At 43.4% G+C, this 16,947-nt stretch overlaps 1 protein-coding gene across 1 annotated transcript; it reads right to left on the reverse strand.

The window, feature by feature from the left end:
- Positions 1-630: 630 nt before the first annotated feature.
- Positions 631-6,346, reverse strand: LOC310777925 (heat shock 70 kDa protein 12A-like; the record flags this gene model as incomplete). Its single annotated transcript, XM_083638269.1, has 6 exons — positions 631-711; positions 817-854; positions 2,811-3,809; positions 4,925-5,102; positions 5,233-5,457; positions 6,065-6,346. 6 exons carry the CDS (start codon positions 6,344-6,346, stop codon positions 631-633), a joined length of 1,803 nt encoding a protein of 600 aa, XP_083494395.1.
- Between the last annotated feature and the right edge of the window lie 10,601 nt (positions 6,347-16,947).

The following is a 16,947-nucleotide window of genomic DNA, read 5'->3' on the forward strand; positions in this document are numbered from 1 at the left end:
TTGGTGAACAAGCGTGGTTTGCCCCATAGACAGCAAAATAGATGGATGGGGTGTGTGTGTGTGTGATGTCACGCATTGGTTCGCGAACTCACATTCTGAAGCCTCTGGCATTTTTAGCTGCTGCCATCTTGGTTTTCGTGCAGCTCGCAGATTACCTCTCAAAATCATCTAGTTTACTCTAAATGGCTGCTCTTTGGCCTGGAGTTATTTAAAAAAAATCATCCCCCATTGGGGCGGCTGTGGCTCAGGAGGTAGAGCGCGTCGTCCACCAACCAGAAGGTCGGTGGTTCGATCCCCGGCTCCTCCAGTCCACATGTCGAAGTGTCCTTGGGCAAGACACTGAACCCCAAATTGCTCCCGATGGTGTGCCAGCACCCTGCGTGGCAGCTGGCCGCCTTCGGTGTGTGAATGGGTGAATGTAGGCACATTGTAAAGCGCTTTGGATAAAAGCGCTATATAAATGCAGTCCATTTACCATCCCCTGTACACACACACACACACACACACACGCACAACACATGCACACAGACGGGGGGGGGCATATTTTCTGTATCATCCTTTCCTAATTTGATGTGCTATTATCCCCCTTTTTAATGGGTGGGCTGGGTTAATCACTAGACTTATGCAGAGTCAGACTCTGAGGGGGCGTGACAGAGTCAGACTCTGAGGGGGCGTGACAGACTCTGAGGGGGCGTGACAGTCAGAGTCAGACTGCAGGGGAGTGACAGTCAGAGTCAGACTCTGAGGGGGTGTGACAAAGCTGCAATATTTGATTGATTGACATGACTGCACACCACTGCTTGGTTGGGAGCCCACCTGGGCCTCCAAAGGGCCCTTGGGGAAGGTGGGCGGAGCTGTTTGGTCACAAAGTTTAGGAGACAGTCACAATGGATAATAATATGGAGAGAAAAGGGGAATTTGAATCTAGAACTGGGTGATTAAAGCCAGTGATCTTCTAAACCTGCTCAAGAATTCCCATAAATCTCCCAATTAAATGCAATTAAATTAAATGCTCATTTATATGGGAAGGTGGTCACTCGGAAATGTTTTAACAATCCGAAGTGGGCCTTAAATCACAAAAGGGGTGTGTGTGTGTGTGTGTGTGTGTGTGTGTGTGTGTGTGTGTGTGTGTGTGTGTGTGTGTGTGTGTGTGTGTGTGTGTGTGTGTGTGTGTGTGTGTGTGTGTGTGTGTGTGTGTGTGTGTGTGTGTGTGTGTGTGTGTGTGTGTGTGTGTGTGTGTGTGTGTGTGTGTGTGTGTGTGTGGATTTCTTCCAGGCAGCAGTGTCCTACAAGCAGGACATAACAGTGCCGGCATAGATTGTGGTAAAACCACCTTCTCAGCTGCTCTTGCCCCAATTGTTTGCAGTCTACCATTAGATAGTCTCGCTGGCCAGCCTCCCCTCCCTTCTGTGAGAGGAGTCTGGCGGCTCAGGTCTCCATTGTGGAATTGTGATGGGCGGCACTTAGCGGCAGTGCCCTTGGAAAATAGTTTCCAACAATCCAACTTGCCATTTTCAGCATGTAGCAACAAATGTTGACCTTTCAACCGGAAGCTACTGTAAGTAATTGTTTGCGTCTCTGTGACGTGCACAATATTTTCTTCCCAGGCATGACCCGCCCTTCTCTGCCTCTGATTGGCCTAGCGTCAAATGTTGTTGATCCAATCACATTCGCTTGTCTATACTATCCTGCATCTCTCCTCATCTCCTGCGCCAATCAGAAGCAGAGATGGGCGGGTCATGCCTTTGCCATCCTGCCCACTGCCCAGCTTCTGAGCTCCGACTGACTGACGGGTCAGCAACAGTGAAACCGCCCCGCACCGCGGTGTTGTGCCCTTTTTTAACTTTTGAGCCCCTGCCCCTCTAAGGGTCTCTGCACGGCCCTGGTATGTATGTATGTATGTATGTTACATGCTTGCGGGTGAACCATAATGTTAGTCATAATTGGGTCATCCCAATGTCCCCAGGGCTCAATGTCCCCAGGGCTCAATGTCCCCAAGGCTCAATGTCCCCAGGGCTCAATGTCCCCCAGCTATACTGTCTGTCTGTGTATCTTTTATGCACGCCCACATCCCAGGTCTGATTGGGCTTTCAATGAAAAGAGAGTTCCAAGGCAGTCTTCAACTCAAAAAGAAAAATGATCCTTTATTGAATGACAAATAAATATTAAAATTACTTCCAAAGTATTTGGCCTTCATAAGTAACACACCAAACTGTATGATGAACATGAAGAACAAAACCACTTCAGTTATGCTACAGATGCTTGTGAGAATGCTGTACTACAGTACTGTGCTCATAATCATTAGTTAGGTTAATGTCATGGAACATCAAAGTGTAATACCAGATGTTTCACTGTAAAATATTTCAGCAGTTTAAAATACATCTATGACAGCCATGAAAAATAAACAACCTTATAAAATACATGATTATAATATGAAGGAAAGTGAAAGATCCTAATTCATCCAATTTAACAACTAGCCGTGAATATGCGCGCCACAACTGCGCAGAATTGACAAAAATGCTAATAAACAGCTTAAATGTGGGAAAACGGAGCAAAAAGATCTGCTTTGTCAGTCCCTGCCGATATCCCCTTTCTGGACTGTTAGGCACGCCAACTTCGTTGTACGAGCTATGCCGTTCTCCTGATATTAGCAGTGCCGGCCTTGCAAACTCCACATGCAGCCAATGAGGACACGAGGCCAGATTCAAACCCACAACGCTGCAAGGAGGACTAAAGCCCGATGGCGGGCTACACGCTCTATTCGGTGAGCCACCGGGGGGCCTGAGTCATGAAGTCAATCTTGATAGAACCTGTTGAGTTGGAATCGATGTCAGTGGCTGTGGCTTGTATTTCTGTGGCGCCAAACTTGATTTCTAATTTGATCTTGCGAGCGACGCCACGTGTAGTGTCAGGCATGCTGACATCAAATGAACCCACTGGGTCCACTCCCCATTCATCCACATACTTGGGATCTTTTCTCTCTGTGCGATAAAAAGGAAACGTTGCCGCCGTCTGTTCTGCTTCTATTGGACTGAAGTTGTGGTTTTTGGTTTCATCCCAACCCACATCTTGATCAATTTCCACCAGTCTCTTGAAAATATGACGGCACCAGTCACCCTCGTTGTTGGAGAACTTGTTTTCTGCCTTGTGCACGGACTCATCAAACCTCATACACGTACCGACCCCATAAGTGAAGGCACTTTTTCGTGATGCCACAACCTCTGGATGTCTTCCAAACATGACCGCTCCCTTCATGATTGCTTCCTGCGCCTTAAAAGGGCACAACACGCTGCACTGACTGCTGCCAAACTGCTTGGTAATGTGTCGGCGCAGGATCTGGCTCGACGCGTAGCCCCCCACTAACAGAATGTATTTAATTCTTAAATCGTTCTTCAAGATTTCTCTGAGATTCTTAGTGATCCCGCTAAGACTCTCATCAAAGAAAGACTTCATCTTCTCTTTTGAGATTTTGATGGCTCCATCATCCCAGGATGCACCTTGCACTGACTGGAAGAACATTTCTATGTTTTGCCTTTTCTTAGCTAATTCTGCTAAGTTATACGGACAGGAAATCTCCACATCCTCTTCCACACATTTAAGAACCGAGAAGTTGTACATCATCTTCTGACACTCGCTGGGGTAACTTCTTTCATACTCATCCCAGAGGTCATCAGAGAATATTTCTTTGAGGAAACCTTTGAACTTTTTGTCAACATTTTGCCCTCCCAGGTCATTCCCAGAGGCCTTGTGCAGCTCCTTCAGGGCTCCCCCATCCAGCACTTCATGTACAGTTATGTCAATAGTTCCACCTGTAAGACAAAAAGGCTGCACTATAACTACAGCATTTGAGGTCATGATAAGTACTATTATTATTCTAGATCAAATTCTAAATCAAATTTTAAGGGGGAAACAAGCAAATTTGCAAAATTGTGTATGCTGCTGTTGCCTGTGCAAATGGAACCACATTTTAAAGTGTGTCTCTGCATAAGGGGGAAAAAGTTTGTATTAACACGTTCACTGCCAATGACGTATTAATACGTCAAAAAAAATCCAACCGTTCACTGCCAACGACGGGATGTGCATCTAACCCTTTTACATCTCTTATATAAGTATTGGACGTGTACAACGTGTACAACCCATTCCACCGACCCACTAAGTGGCGACAAGGAAGGAGGAAGGCAAGCAAAAAGCAGTGTGACGAAGCCATTCTCATGAAAATGGATTGGCGAAAACGCTTTCGTTTTCGCGCTGATTGCTGGCAGTGCGGGATTGCAAATTTGCATAATAGATTACGGATGGAACACACTTTGAAACACGCAGCATAAATATGACCAGAATCGCAAAAGCTTCATCAAAGCTCTCAACCAAAACTCCAAGAAGCGAGCGAGTCCAACCAGACTTCCTCAAAGAGCGGCCGCGCAGACATGCAGGCACAGCCGCACAGCAGCAGCAAAGCAGTGAGACTGGTGACAAGCTTGTGACACGGCCGCTGCAGCCAAGAAGGACGCCCACGGAGGGAGGAGTTGGAAGCAGAGGGGAGTTTCCTGCTGTTATGGAGGAAATTACTGTTCAAAACTATTGTTTAGGTCTTACTGATGCCAAAAATGAATGGTTAAAGTGACTGTTCTATCGAATTTCACAAAAAGCCGTTTATCTCTGAATAATTTTTCTGACGCTGAAACCATGCTGTATTCAACTGCTAATGCTTACATAACTACTAACTCTACAAACTAACTCTTTTAGACAGAGAAAGCACACATTCTATTAGTTCTTTTGAGATATTGTGTGTTCACAAAATCTTAGCAGAAAAGAATCCTCGGGTCTTGAAAGATGAGCCAGAATCCTCAAAAAAACCCTCTGGCAGAACCTACCTACAGTAAAAAAAAAATGGCTGGCAGTGAATGTGTTAACAGCAATCACATACCTCCACAATCGACAACAATGTACTGTGTTCCAGGAGTTTGCTCCAGTGTGTTTTGGTCAGCGTTCTCTGCCACCTGTATGAAACCATCAGATGGCAGCTTCTTACACCAGACTGAGGCTGCCTCAGGTTCAAGTGCGATTACCAACTTGTCTGCTTTGTGTTCAGTCACAATACCAGCCTAGAAATGAAATAAAAGTTACCGTCTTGTTATTATGAGGAAGAAATTATGTAGGCCTCTGGAAAAAAATATTATAATTTTAATACAGTAATTTAAATGACAGTATAAATGATACTTTAAATGCCGTTACCTTAGTTGCAGCTTCTCTCATGAACTGCTTTGCAGAAGGGTCCCAGATGGCAGGCACAGTCAGCACCCAGGTGAAATCAGAGGCGGTGAACTTCTTCCCAGCTGTGTTGTCACTGATGGTTTTCAGTGCATCATCCTTCAGGTAGCGCAGGGTTTCTATCATTACCTTCAAGGCACTCATCGACTTGCCATTTGTGGCTGCAATCATCACATCCCTGTTGAGTTGCTGGTGACGATTGATTGACAAGATGTTAGTTCAGAGCTGGAACATGATTTGTAAAAGTCATCACACAAAACATTTGAGTCAGATTGAACCAGGAGTTAACAGATGGAAGATGCTTCACTATTCTCATGTTGTTGTGTCTACCACTGTGCCATGGGTTAGCTTCCAAATGATTGTGTGGTGATCAAGGAGTCAGTCAAAGGTCTGACATCAAAATAGCCTATGACCCATTTTTAGAGCACTGAGTAACATTGGAGAATATGACACCTGGGATCAAGTGAGATACTGAGATTCAATCACCGTTATAAACACGAGGCAACCAAAGTGAAATAGCTATTTTCCAGCTTCAACCACTACTCAACTCTGATTCAATTCTCTTCTTTCTTTTTTACTTGACAGACTAAAGGTAAGTTTACCTTTTTCCCCCTCCTGAAACGGTGCAATGCAGCATGGCAACTACATTTTGAAATAAACGTAATTTCTAGTTGCTTCTGATGTGTGAGTAATAACAAGACAATAACAATAACAAGTTTTTTTTATGTAATCTGCATTATAGGACATTTCTGCCTTCATTCACGAGGCATACAAATGTAAAACATTCTTTACTCACTTTTCCATAGAGTGCCATCTTAAAGTTTTCAAAGAGGAGGTTTTTCTTTGCTTCGTCGCTACGCATTTTAGTGTACGCCATTTTGGCATCATAACCAAACTTAAGGAACTCTTCATCCTCACTGAAAAGTGTGCAGGTAGGAGTCTTCAAGGTGTCAAATCCATGCTCTTTCCCCCAGGATTTCACCGAGGGTTCTATTTGTGCCTCTCTGGGTGACACACTGAACGCATATCCACTGTAGGCAGTACCGAAGTCTATTGCTATGATGAAGGAGTCGCCCATGGTCGGAGAAGCTAGTCTAGCTCAACAATGTCGAAATAAAACATCTAAATGAGCAGCTGGAGCAGTGCTTTATAGCGAGGAACATTGCTTTCACTTTGTATTTAGCCTGCGAGGTTTTCGTGCAGGCTAAAATTACACCCCCCCCCCCAACCCTATTGGAGATTCTTGGAACGTTAGGCCATACACCTGATTTATTCTTAGCTGGCATATTGAAAATGAAACACTCTCATCCACACATGAGTTTCAGCAGCATCTCAGATATAATTTCTATCCATGAGAATGAGAATCATCTTTATTGGTATAAGTATGTAATAAAACTTATTATTTACATACAAGGAATTGATTCTGGTTTGTATTGCTCTCAAAGTACTCACACACAGAAAAGGGCATATGCAGGCTAAAACGAAGGACAGGGGTGCATTTAAACATTTCCATTAACTAGTATATACAATAATAAGTGTGTGAAAAGTATATTTGAAAGAAATGTATGTACAGTATGTATAAATAAGCCACACAGGATTGTAAACAAAGACTTAGATAGTATTATCAGATATGGCACAGTTCATTCAATATAAGAGACTTGGAGCAGATATTGCAGTTATTTCACAGTAAACATATTTCAAATTGTGTGTGTGTGTGTGTGTGTGTGTGTGTGTGTGTGTGTGTGTGTGTGTGTGTGTGTGTGTGTGTGCGCGTGCGTGCGTACAGTACGTACGTACGTACGTACGTACGTACGTACGTGTGCGTGCATATTTCACAGTAATTGCAAAATTGTGTGTGTGTGTGTGTGTGTGTGTGTGTGTGTGTGTGTGTGTGTGTGTGTGTGTGTGTGCGCGTGCGTGCGTACAGTACGTACGTACGTACGTACGTACGTACGTGTGCATGCATATTTCACAGTAATTGCAAAATTGTGTGTGTGTGTGTGTGTGTGTGTGTGTGTGTGTGTGTGTGTGTGTGTGTGTGTGTGTGTGTGTGTGTGTGTTCTGTCTATAGCCTACACGCCTGAAAATGACAAATTGCAATTCACGTACTGTACACTGGACAGGGCATGCAGCGTGCTGTGCATGGCAGAAAGCAGAGTCTTTTGTGCATAGGAATTTCAATGATTTTATTTGACAGTGCAGCACGGTTCACTATATAGCCTACTATAGCAGGAGAGAGAAAGAGAGAGAGAGAGAGGGTCCACTCCCGACAACAACACTTGTATTTCAGAACTTGAAATATATACAGGGGGAATTCCAAAAGTCTGCATTCCCTCACGTCCACATACAACGCAACCTCGGAGTATAGACCAACTGCTGCAGAGTCATGCATGCTCTCGGGTTTCGGGGGTCAGATAGGCACGGTATACGCAGTGTACGTGTGGACCGAAGGCGCAAATCAGCAAAAGTTATGTGGTTTAAAACGTATGAATGTATATGATTGAGGACTAGTACACATTTCAATACGCATCTACATTAGAAACAATAAGAAAAAGGCAAGAGGATATTAATTGAGTAGCAAAAACAAAATCCAACTTCCAACAACTACCATCGAAAAGTCTGTAGGGTGCAGCAACTGTTGAGTGGAGTGACAGACACATATAGTTTGAAGATGTAATTCTATTCCGATACAAACTATTCTGTCAAACAGCACAAGATATATGTATGATGCTTGATCAAAATGTTTGTTATGCTCCTTTTTCAGACAGACGTCATCACTCAGAATTTGATGGATAACCCGGACAAAACGTCGACAGGAGGCAGCGGCTTCTTCCCAAAAGGTTTGCTTATCAGCATTTTGATTCACACGTCTGAACTTGACTGCAGTCTGTGTGTTGTGACACACAATCACCAATTCTCAATGTGTGTCACTCACAACAGACTGTTGTTGTTGTTGTTGTTGTTGTTGTTGTTGTTGTTGTTGTTGTTGTTGTTGTTGTTGTTGTTTTTTATCATTTTGTTACACATGTTGTCACATCTGTGGAGTTCTGTGTCAAATCGGACCCGGCAGAGAATGATAAAAAGTCTGTGTGGTTCTGTGGATAATATTTTACTCAACTAACTCAAACTATAGTTTGGGTTGGGTTTGATACACAGAACTAAACTGTTTTCGAAGTGTTTTGTGGTGAATAAAAAAGGTCAAATCTGACCCAGGAAAGCAAAAGGTACATTCTAGCACAATATTAGGGTTAAGTAAACTTCTCAAAATATTTCGTGTTGTCAGGGACTCATTTTCCCAGGGATCAAAGTTCACCTGCATGAATGTTCCCTGAACATGTCCACCATACAAAGACTCATTCTGATTTTCTGAGCTAAGTTAATGATATCTGTAATTCTCTGTAATTATGCAACATAATGCAGTGATTATGTTTGTGCATTACTGTACATTCCCATGTTAAGAAACAAGGCAAATGCTACATTCCACTGGGAAAGAATGACAAGCTACAGTAGCCTATAGGCAGGATGAGGTGCTTTTCAGGATTTTCCAGGACTTTCCAGGTGTTTCTAGGTGTTTCCATGATAGAGATAGAGTTAGATATAGATAGATAGAGTTGGGGAACATTGAACCCTGTGAATATTGAACCTGGGAGAGCACATATTTAGGCCTGGGGAACATTGAACCCTGGGAACACTGAACCATGAGAACATTGAGCTGACCCCGTTTATAGACATAAACGTATTATTTCATTGCTGAATCATAAACCAATATGAATAGATATCCTGTGTGCTGTAGGCAGTTTATCTTATTTGTGAATTGAAAATGCATGAACCTTAATGCTATCATTTGCTTTTTCTTCTAACCCCAAATGTGTGGATGCAGTTGTCAAATTCTTCATGCAGCTTTTCCACAAGAGTGGAGGTAGAGCTTATTTGCTACCATATTCGCTGCATGTCTCTTAGCCCCATTGGGACTGCCACAACACTGCATGGGTGCCAGTCTTGAGTTCCCTCCCTTAAGAAAAAAAAACAGTTAGGGTTAGGGTTGGCTGGACGGCAATGGCCGGCGGTCAGCCTAAAGCGAGAAACATGCTACAACATCAGCCTTGACTTGGGTCATTGCTGACAGCAGCAGCTAGACATACATACTCTAACCTCAGCTTGACGAGGGGGTCACAGGGGAATCCCCAGCAAAATGCACAAATTGTGTGACTTCTCTATGATTTCAGTGACTAGAAGTTAGCCCAGGGAGAGAATGTAGTCCATACTTTATACATGTAACTAGCTTTATACATGTAACTGGTCATAACTCTGTCCTGTTATCTCCCCATCTACATTAGGCTATAGTGTAGTTGCGGTGTTCACGTCAGCTGCATCAAATCACATTTTCGGGGGACTGTGCCGCATGCACGCGGGCTGTGCCGCATGCTCGCCGTCCGTGGCGCAGCCCTACGGCGCAGCCCTACGGCGCAGCCCTACGGCGCAGCCCGACGGAGCCCTACGGCGCAGCCCTACGGCGCAGCCCTACGGCGCATCTCTACGGCGCATCTCTACGGCGCATCCCCTATGGCGCATCCCCTACGGCGCAGCCCTACGGCGCAGCCCTACGGTGCCTACTGTGACGGCTTTGATGCCTGACCATGAATGCTTAATGCATGGGGTGCTTAATAGTGGGTATGCAGTTGGGCAGATTCATGGAAGGTGGGCACAAACGCAAATATGCATCCCGCAGGGTCTGAGACTGTACAGGGTGGGCGGGGATCTGGGCCCCCTGGCTCTGCAGTCTGCAGTTAGAATGATGATATTGCATTTCTCTAAGTTATCTATATGTTGTGGCACCTGAATTTCCCCAAAGGGATCAATACAAATAATATGATTTACTGTATATAGAGTGCTTCTTATGTTATCTTACTTTCACACAATATGATTTGGGTTCAATGACTTTTCAGATTGGCAAAATTTGGTCTGACAACCTTGGGTGCTCGGAGTCAAACTCAAGTTTTTTAAGGGGCTCAGGACGTGCACCCACACAATGTGTTGTGTTAGTCCCAATGGGGCTAGATTTCTCAGTGACTTCACATTATTAAATGTGTTGATAAGATAACAAGGGAAAAACCTTGACTAAACAGTTGATTTCTTAAAGTGCCTGCAGATTCCAAGACAAATCCTCAGACGGACTCTGAAAGGTACTGTATGCAGCCACTTACTATGACATATAGCTGATATAACATGGCTGCACAAGAGGTTTCTGAAATTACCCCTTAACCTTATTATCTGCTTTTAAATAGGGGTTTAAAATGGCATTTTGTTGTCATAGGTGAAAGATGCAGCACTTTTTGGGTGGCTTGGGCTAATATTCATTATTATTATTGTTGTTGAATAGATCTACTGTGTGCTGTTGACTATTGAATACAAGATTGTTATAGCCTACATATTCGATGGAAGTTGATGGGTGAGATAAACACTGAAACTAGTTACTTTTTTTGTCAGAACTTAGTAAACAGTAGTGGATTTCTTTCATTGACACTGATTGAGCCTAAGTCCATGACAAAATCTTTAGTCAATGTGGAACTCTAGGGAAACTTGAAACTTAATGAATTAATTAATGCATAATCAATCAACCACAAACAGTAAAGCCTGACACACACACACAGACACACACACACACACACACACACACACACACACACACACACACACACACACACACACACACACACACACACACACACAATCATACACATTATTGAATATTGTTAAGGGCCGGCGCCAGGATGAAATGACTGAGGGGGCTGTTATAACTGGCGAGGGGGCTGATTTATTATTATTTTTTCTCGATTATTTTTTTTCTTTTTTTAATATGATATTTTTATATCGTAAAACATAGGTTATATACCCGCTGTGCCTATTTCTGGACTTTTTAACCATAATAACCTCTGAAAAGCGCAATAACACAAGAAAGACTACTATTCAAAATCAAATAAAACATTTATTTCACAGCAGCAGATTAAGGCATTAATAGAGGTTCAAGGGTTCATAGGTTCAAATTTAATAAATAGCTACATCTCTGACACCTTGTGACAACCAAAGCACAGCAAATAGCGCTTCCCTGCCAATTCTGAAACAACAGAGCTATGTTTACAGGGGGTAGCCTACATCAACTTAAACTGATCAAATTTGATGAAGACTGCAGAAACAGCAGCCTAAACATGTCAGGTACAAACATTGCCTAACTGGCCTTTATAGATTAACTGTTCTTTAAAAAAAAAAAAAAAAAAATTCAAGTGAGGGGGCCGAAAATTGAACTGAGGGGGCTAAGCCCCCTGAGGCCCCCTCGTGGCGCCGGGCCTGTTGTTTCCATTTCCTTTACACAGCTCTGAGAGCGATCCTTATTTCAAGTCAATTTGCCGTTGGTGTCAACAAAATGCACAAGAATGTCAAGACAGGTGGGTGTCTGATAATGCTGTGTTCAATGTGTGAAACTGAGAGGTAATCCAAAATAAAAATAAAAATAAAACAAAATCAATGAACTACGCCCATTCATGGTGGACAATAATGTTATGAAGTACAATGAATCGGTTTTTAACCAAAATAACCATTTATGATTCTTTTAACACAGGATTGCTGAATTGGAAGGACATTATGAACAGAAACTTAAGGAGGCGAGGTAAATATGTTTTTGTTCCAACATTCTTGTAATGGCAATTTTAAATATTACACACACAATAACTTAAAGTTAGCTTGACATAGTTTTGCCTTGGTAACATTATTTGTAGGGTTTTCATAAGGTATTCGTAACAGGCATGTAACATGTTAAGGATTACATGTTTACACTTCTATCACATTTCTGTAATGCCCATTGTAGAAAAAGGGCACTCACTGCAATTATGTTATTAATTAATTAATTCATCTATTTATGTATTTATTTATTTTATTATTTAACCTTCATATAAACAGGTTTGGTTGGCTGAACACAAATAAACACTCTTTTCCAGCAATGCCCTGCTCCACATTCCAACACGTTCTCACTCCAAACTGGTACCAGATCCTCGCTTTGTCACACGCCTTGTGCGTTTGAGGTAATGCGCATTCAGGAAAAGGTTGCCGTCGGGCTCGTCGTCCAGAACGAGTTGGGAAGTACAGTAGTACCACCCAGGGGACAGTAGTCCGGTAGTTCCACCCAGGGGACCGTAGTCCGGTAGTTCCACCCAGGGGACGATAGTCCGGTAGTTCAACCCAGGGGACGGTAGTCCGGTAGTTCCACCCAGGGGACGATAGTCCGGTAGTTCAACCCAGGGGACAGTAGTCCGGTAGTACCACCCAGGAGACGGTAGTCCGGTAGTTCCACCCAGGGGACGATAGTCCGGTAGTTCAACCCAGGGGACGGTAGTCCGGTAGTTCCACCCAGGGGGGACTCTACAGGTTGGGGCTGGCTAGGCATTGGGTAGGTGGTCTTTAGGTTTAGGCATTGCGTGGGTGGTCTTTAAAAAAAACTCTCGTAACGGACAAGCCCGTCTTTTATTGTCACACGAACACCACAATACATGCATGCGGCCACAACACACTCATGCTGACGGTGGCCGGTGAAAAGTGTCGTCTGCATTTAACCCATCCAGGCATGTCCTTTCCTCCGAGGGGCAGGCCAGGAGCAGTGGTCGCTTTCTCGTACAGCGCCCGGGGACCAACTTCGGATGTTGTCATCACTGGTCGGATGACGATGACGATCTGATCTTCTGCATGTTTTTAGTGGGGGGGTTATATACGGAGGAACCCCCTGGGGGGTACAGGGAGAACATGAAAACTCCACACAGAGAGAAAGGCCCTTACGACGAGATACCCCACCTGGGCAGTAGGCACTGAAGATATGGGGGGGAACACAACCACAGCGCCCACAGTGTCCCAGGCGAGAATCGAACTCAGGACCTTCTAACTGTGAGGCGACAGCGCTACCGACTGCGCCACCGTACCCCGTTAGCATTAGGGTTAGGCATTAGGGTTAGGCATTGGGTAGGTGGTCTTAAGGTTAGGGTTAGGCATTGAGTAGGTGGTCTTAGGGGTAGGGTCTGGGGGGGAGGGGGTAGAGTCCTTAGTAGTGGGGGCTTTTGAACCTTGTTGATGAGGCCGATGGCGTTTGGGAAGAAGCTGTTCTTGTGAGGAGAGGTCTTGGTCTTGACAGACCTCAGTATTTCAAAGAGTCTGTGTCCGGGATGGTAGCGGTCAGCCATGATTTTACGAGACTGCTTCATCATCCTGGTGGAGTGCAGGTCCTGAAGGGTTGGAAGGGGTCTGGGGTGGCACGAGGGATGGGGGCGGGGCTGCGTCGTATGTCAACGCGGCAGTAGAACTCATTCAAGCGGCTAGCTAGATGAGGGTCATCTCCAGGGGAGACCCAGGGGTCTTCAAGCCCCGAAGCACAAGCCCCTAACCCAAAACCAGGGAGAGAGATTCCCCTCTTCCCAACTCGTTCTGGACGACGAGCCGGACACCGTACTTGACCTTTGCCTGAACGCAAAGGTGTGGAGTGCGGAGTGCTTTTTATTGGTCCGCCCGTGGTGCGTTCCATAAAACGCTCAGGGCTCCGGGGGGTGCTACCTCAAACGCAAAAGGCTTGTAACAAAGCGGGGCTCTGGTATGAGTTTGGAGTGAGAACAGGCTGCACATTCACAATTACAAACACTCACAAGTTTCAAAAGCATTAACAATGCACATTTTTATAGACACAAACACCAAAGACATCCAAAATATGAGAATATTAAAAAAAAACTATTTAACAGCAGCATTCAATCAATCAATCAATCACTCAATTTTATATTTATATAGCGCAAAATCATAACAAAAGTTATCCCAAGGCGCTTTACAAATAGAGCAGGTAGGAAACCAGGCTCTTTATTTTAGACCCAACAATTGAAACAATTTTCACATGCACTGGCGATTTTACTGCGAGGTCATGTGGCTATTGAAACAATTACCCAAAAAGAACATTCAACAGCAAGATAATAAAATAAAACACATATAATCGGTTTATTTCTTATTTTATTAATGTGGATCTCCACTGTGAAATCCTGAATCTTTTTCTCTGGAATTGTGTCAAATATGTATCATTCTTGAATAATCAATAAACCAGAGAGAGAGAGAGAGAGAGAGAGAGAGAGAGAGAGAGAGAGAGAGAGAGAGAGAGAGAGAGAGAGAGAGAGAGAGAGAGAGAGAGAGAAGACATATTATACTGACTAGAATTTCCATGTCTTTGCCAAAGCTCCAAGAGAGATGCATCTGTCAAATCAAGTTGTCATCGATGTCAACAAACTGCACAAGAATCGAAAAACACGTGGGTTTCTGATCATATTAATTTGATGGAAATGACATAAAGAAATCTCCTGAATACATGCATGTCATTAAGTTATGATTTACAGTGAATCTGGTTTAATCAAAATAACCATTTAAGATTCTTATAACACAGTGTGGCTGAAATGGACAAACATTACAAGGAGAAACTTAAGGCGGCGAGGTAGGTATTTTTCTGAACATTATTTTAATGGCAATTTTAAATATTGCACATAGGCAATTCAGCTTGACTTGGTAACACTATTTGTAAATTTTACATAATGTATTTGTTGGATTACGTTGGATTACTCAAGTATTATGTTAAGGATTACATGTTTTGATGTCTGTCACATGTTTCTTTCATCTCTGGATTAGCTATGTGTTATTGTTGTTTTTTTGTTTACTTAGTTAACCTTTACAAACTCAGGTTTGGTTTGCTGAACACATGCTCTTCTCCAGCAAGGCCCTGCACCATATTCACAATTACAAACACTCACATAGTTTCAAAGGCATTAACAATACACATGTATAGACTGAAACACCAACATCATCAAACATTGTAGAAGGAAAAAAAAAAACAATATTACACAAGGGAACTGATTAACTTTTAAAACATTTTCAATTTTCAATTTTACTTTCATTTAGTTTAATTTAGTTTCTGAAGCTTGAACTCCCTCTACAGGTTATTCATATCATCAAGTGCAGAGAATTCAAGAGATAATTTAATTATACCCCCTTAATAAATAAATATCAACTAAAGGATAAATTAAGGTCAGACAACGTTCATAGAAAAGTTATGGCTACCATTAAGATGTGATGTATGGATTAGACACATACAGAATATTGTTAGTACAATGAAAAATATATAATCCTGTCACATAAATGTGTTACAATACTGTAAACTGTATCCCGACAGATCCGCCCTGGAAGAATCTGAGGAAGAATTTAAATCATTCAAAGACAGGTATACATGCAGCATTATTGAAAAAATTAATTGCAATTTCCTTTATATAGTGAAACTCAAGCATGTAACTAAAGTAGGAGACATCTTATTGTGTTCATCTCTCTTTGCATAGAATGGCAAGTGAAATGTGTCTGTCAATAAAGACGGGAGGCTCGGAGAACTTGAATAACCCCGTCAGTAAAAGTCGACTGAAAGACATGTACGATGATCTCAGAATCATACAGTGGCCTAAGATCAAAGGCCAACTGAAGTCAAATGATGACAACAGAAATTTGGCCAAAAGTTTGATTCAGGTACAATGCAGTCTGGTGACTCTATAGTACTAGTCTCGCTTGCCAGCCTCCCCTCCCTTCCATGAGAGGAGTCTGGCAGTGCTTGTCTACATTCTGGAATTGCGGGGGGAGGGGAATGCTCTGTTTGGTTTAACCAATCACACTCGTCTTGCATGGGCGGTGCTTAGCGGCAGTGGCCTTGGAAAATAATTTCCAACAATCTAGATCTTCGTCAAAACTTTCCATTTTCAGTGTGTAACAACGACGAGCTAACGTGTAGGTTTCTGCCGTTAGCTTGCTAGCTAGTTAGCGTTGTTGTTTTCACTTCGGCGGCCGGGGACATTTACAGTCAGCGACACACAGAGGGGAGGGAGCGGAAGCCGCTCTGATTGACAATGACAGAGTTTGTAAGCGGGGAGCGGAAATCCGGCAGCGACTGAAATGGAGCAGGACAGGGCTTATGCCAGGAGCCTGTTTCCATGCAGCAAGACTCCTCTCACGGAAGAGAGGGGAGGCTGCAAGCGAGACTACTATAGTACTCATGTTTGTTGTTGGTTCTTTTGTTTGTTACCTGCGCCAATTAGAGTTGACTGGGAGGTCATGTTTCATTTCAACATGGTCCAACGGCAGTTTGTGTTGGCAGTCATGTACATTTGTGTTCACTGACACGATTTAGCCATTTTTCTTGTCAAATGAACACGACCTATGACACCGGCTCTTCCTGGTTACTTGGGAAGGAGGCCCGGAGCACCGAGCAGTGTTAAAAACTGGACCACGTTTCCTGTTTAGGCAAGTAAAACAACTTGGTTAGGCAACTAAAACAACTTGGTAAGACAATTAAAACAACTTGGGTAAGGTTATGGTTTGGGTAGGGGTTAAAAACGGGACACAGCGAGGGGGGAAATGGGACAAAAACAGGGGACACTCTAACCGGGCTCCCTTGCAACGAGGAAGTTCCACCCATATCAACCCTAGTCCCTTACTTGTCAGTGACCTATTTGAAAGCCACACACATCACTTGCAGTTGAATTACGTGGTCATTCTGAGTGACACAGAAAATGTATGTGATCGTTCTGACTGTCACGCAAAAAAGTTAACAGAATGTGTCAGTGTACATGACATGAC

The sequence above is a fragment of the Poromitra crassiceps genome (assembly GCF_964638095.1).
Source record: "Poromitra crassiceps genome assembly, chromosome: 6".
In the NCBI taxonomy this organism is placed as follows: domain Eukaryota; kingdom Metazoa; phylum Chordata; class Actinopteri; order Beryciformes; family Melamphaidae; genus Poromitra; species Poromitra crassiceps.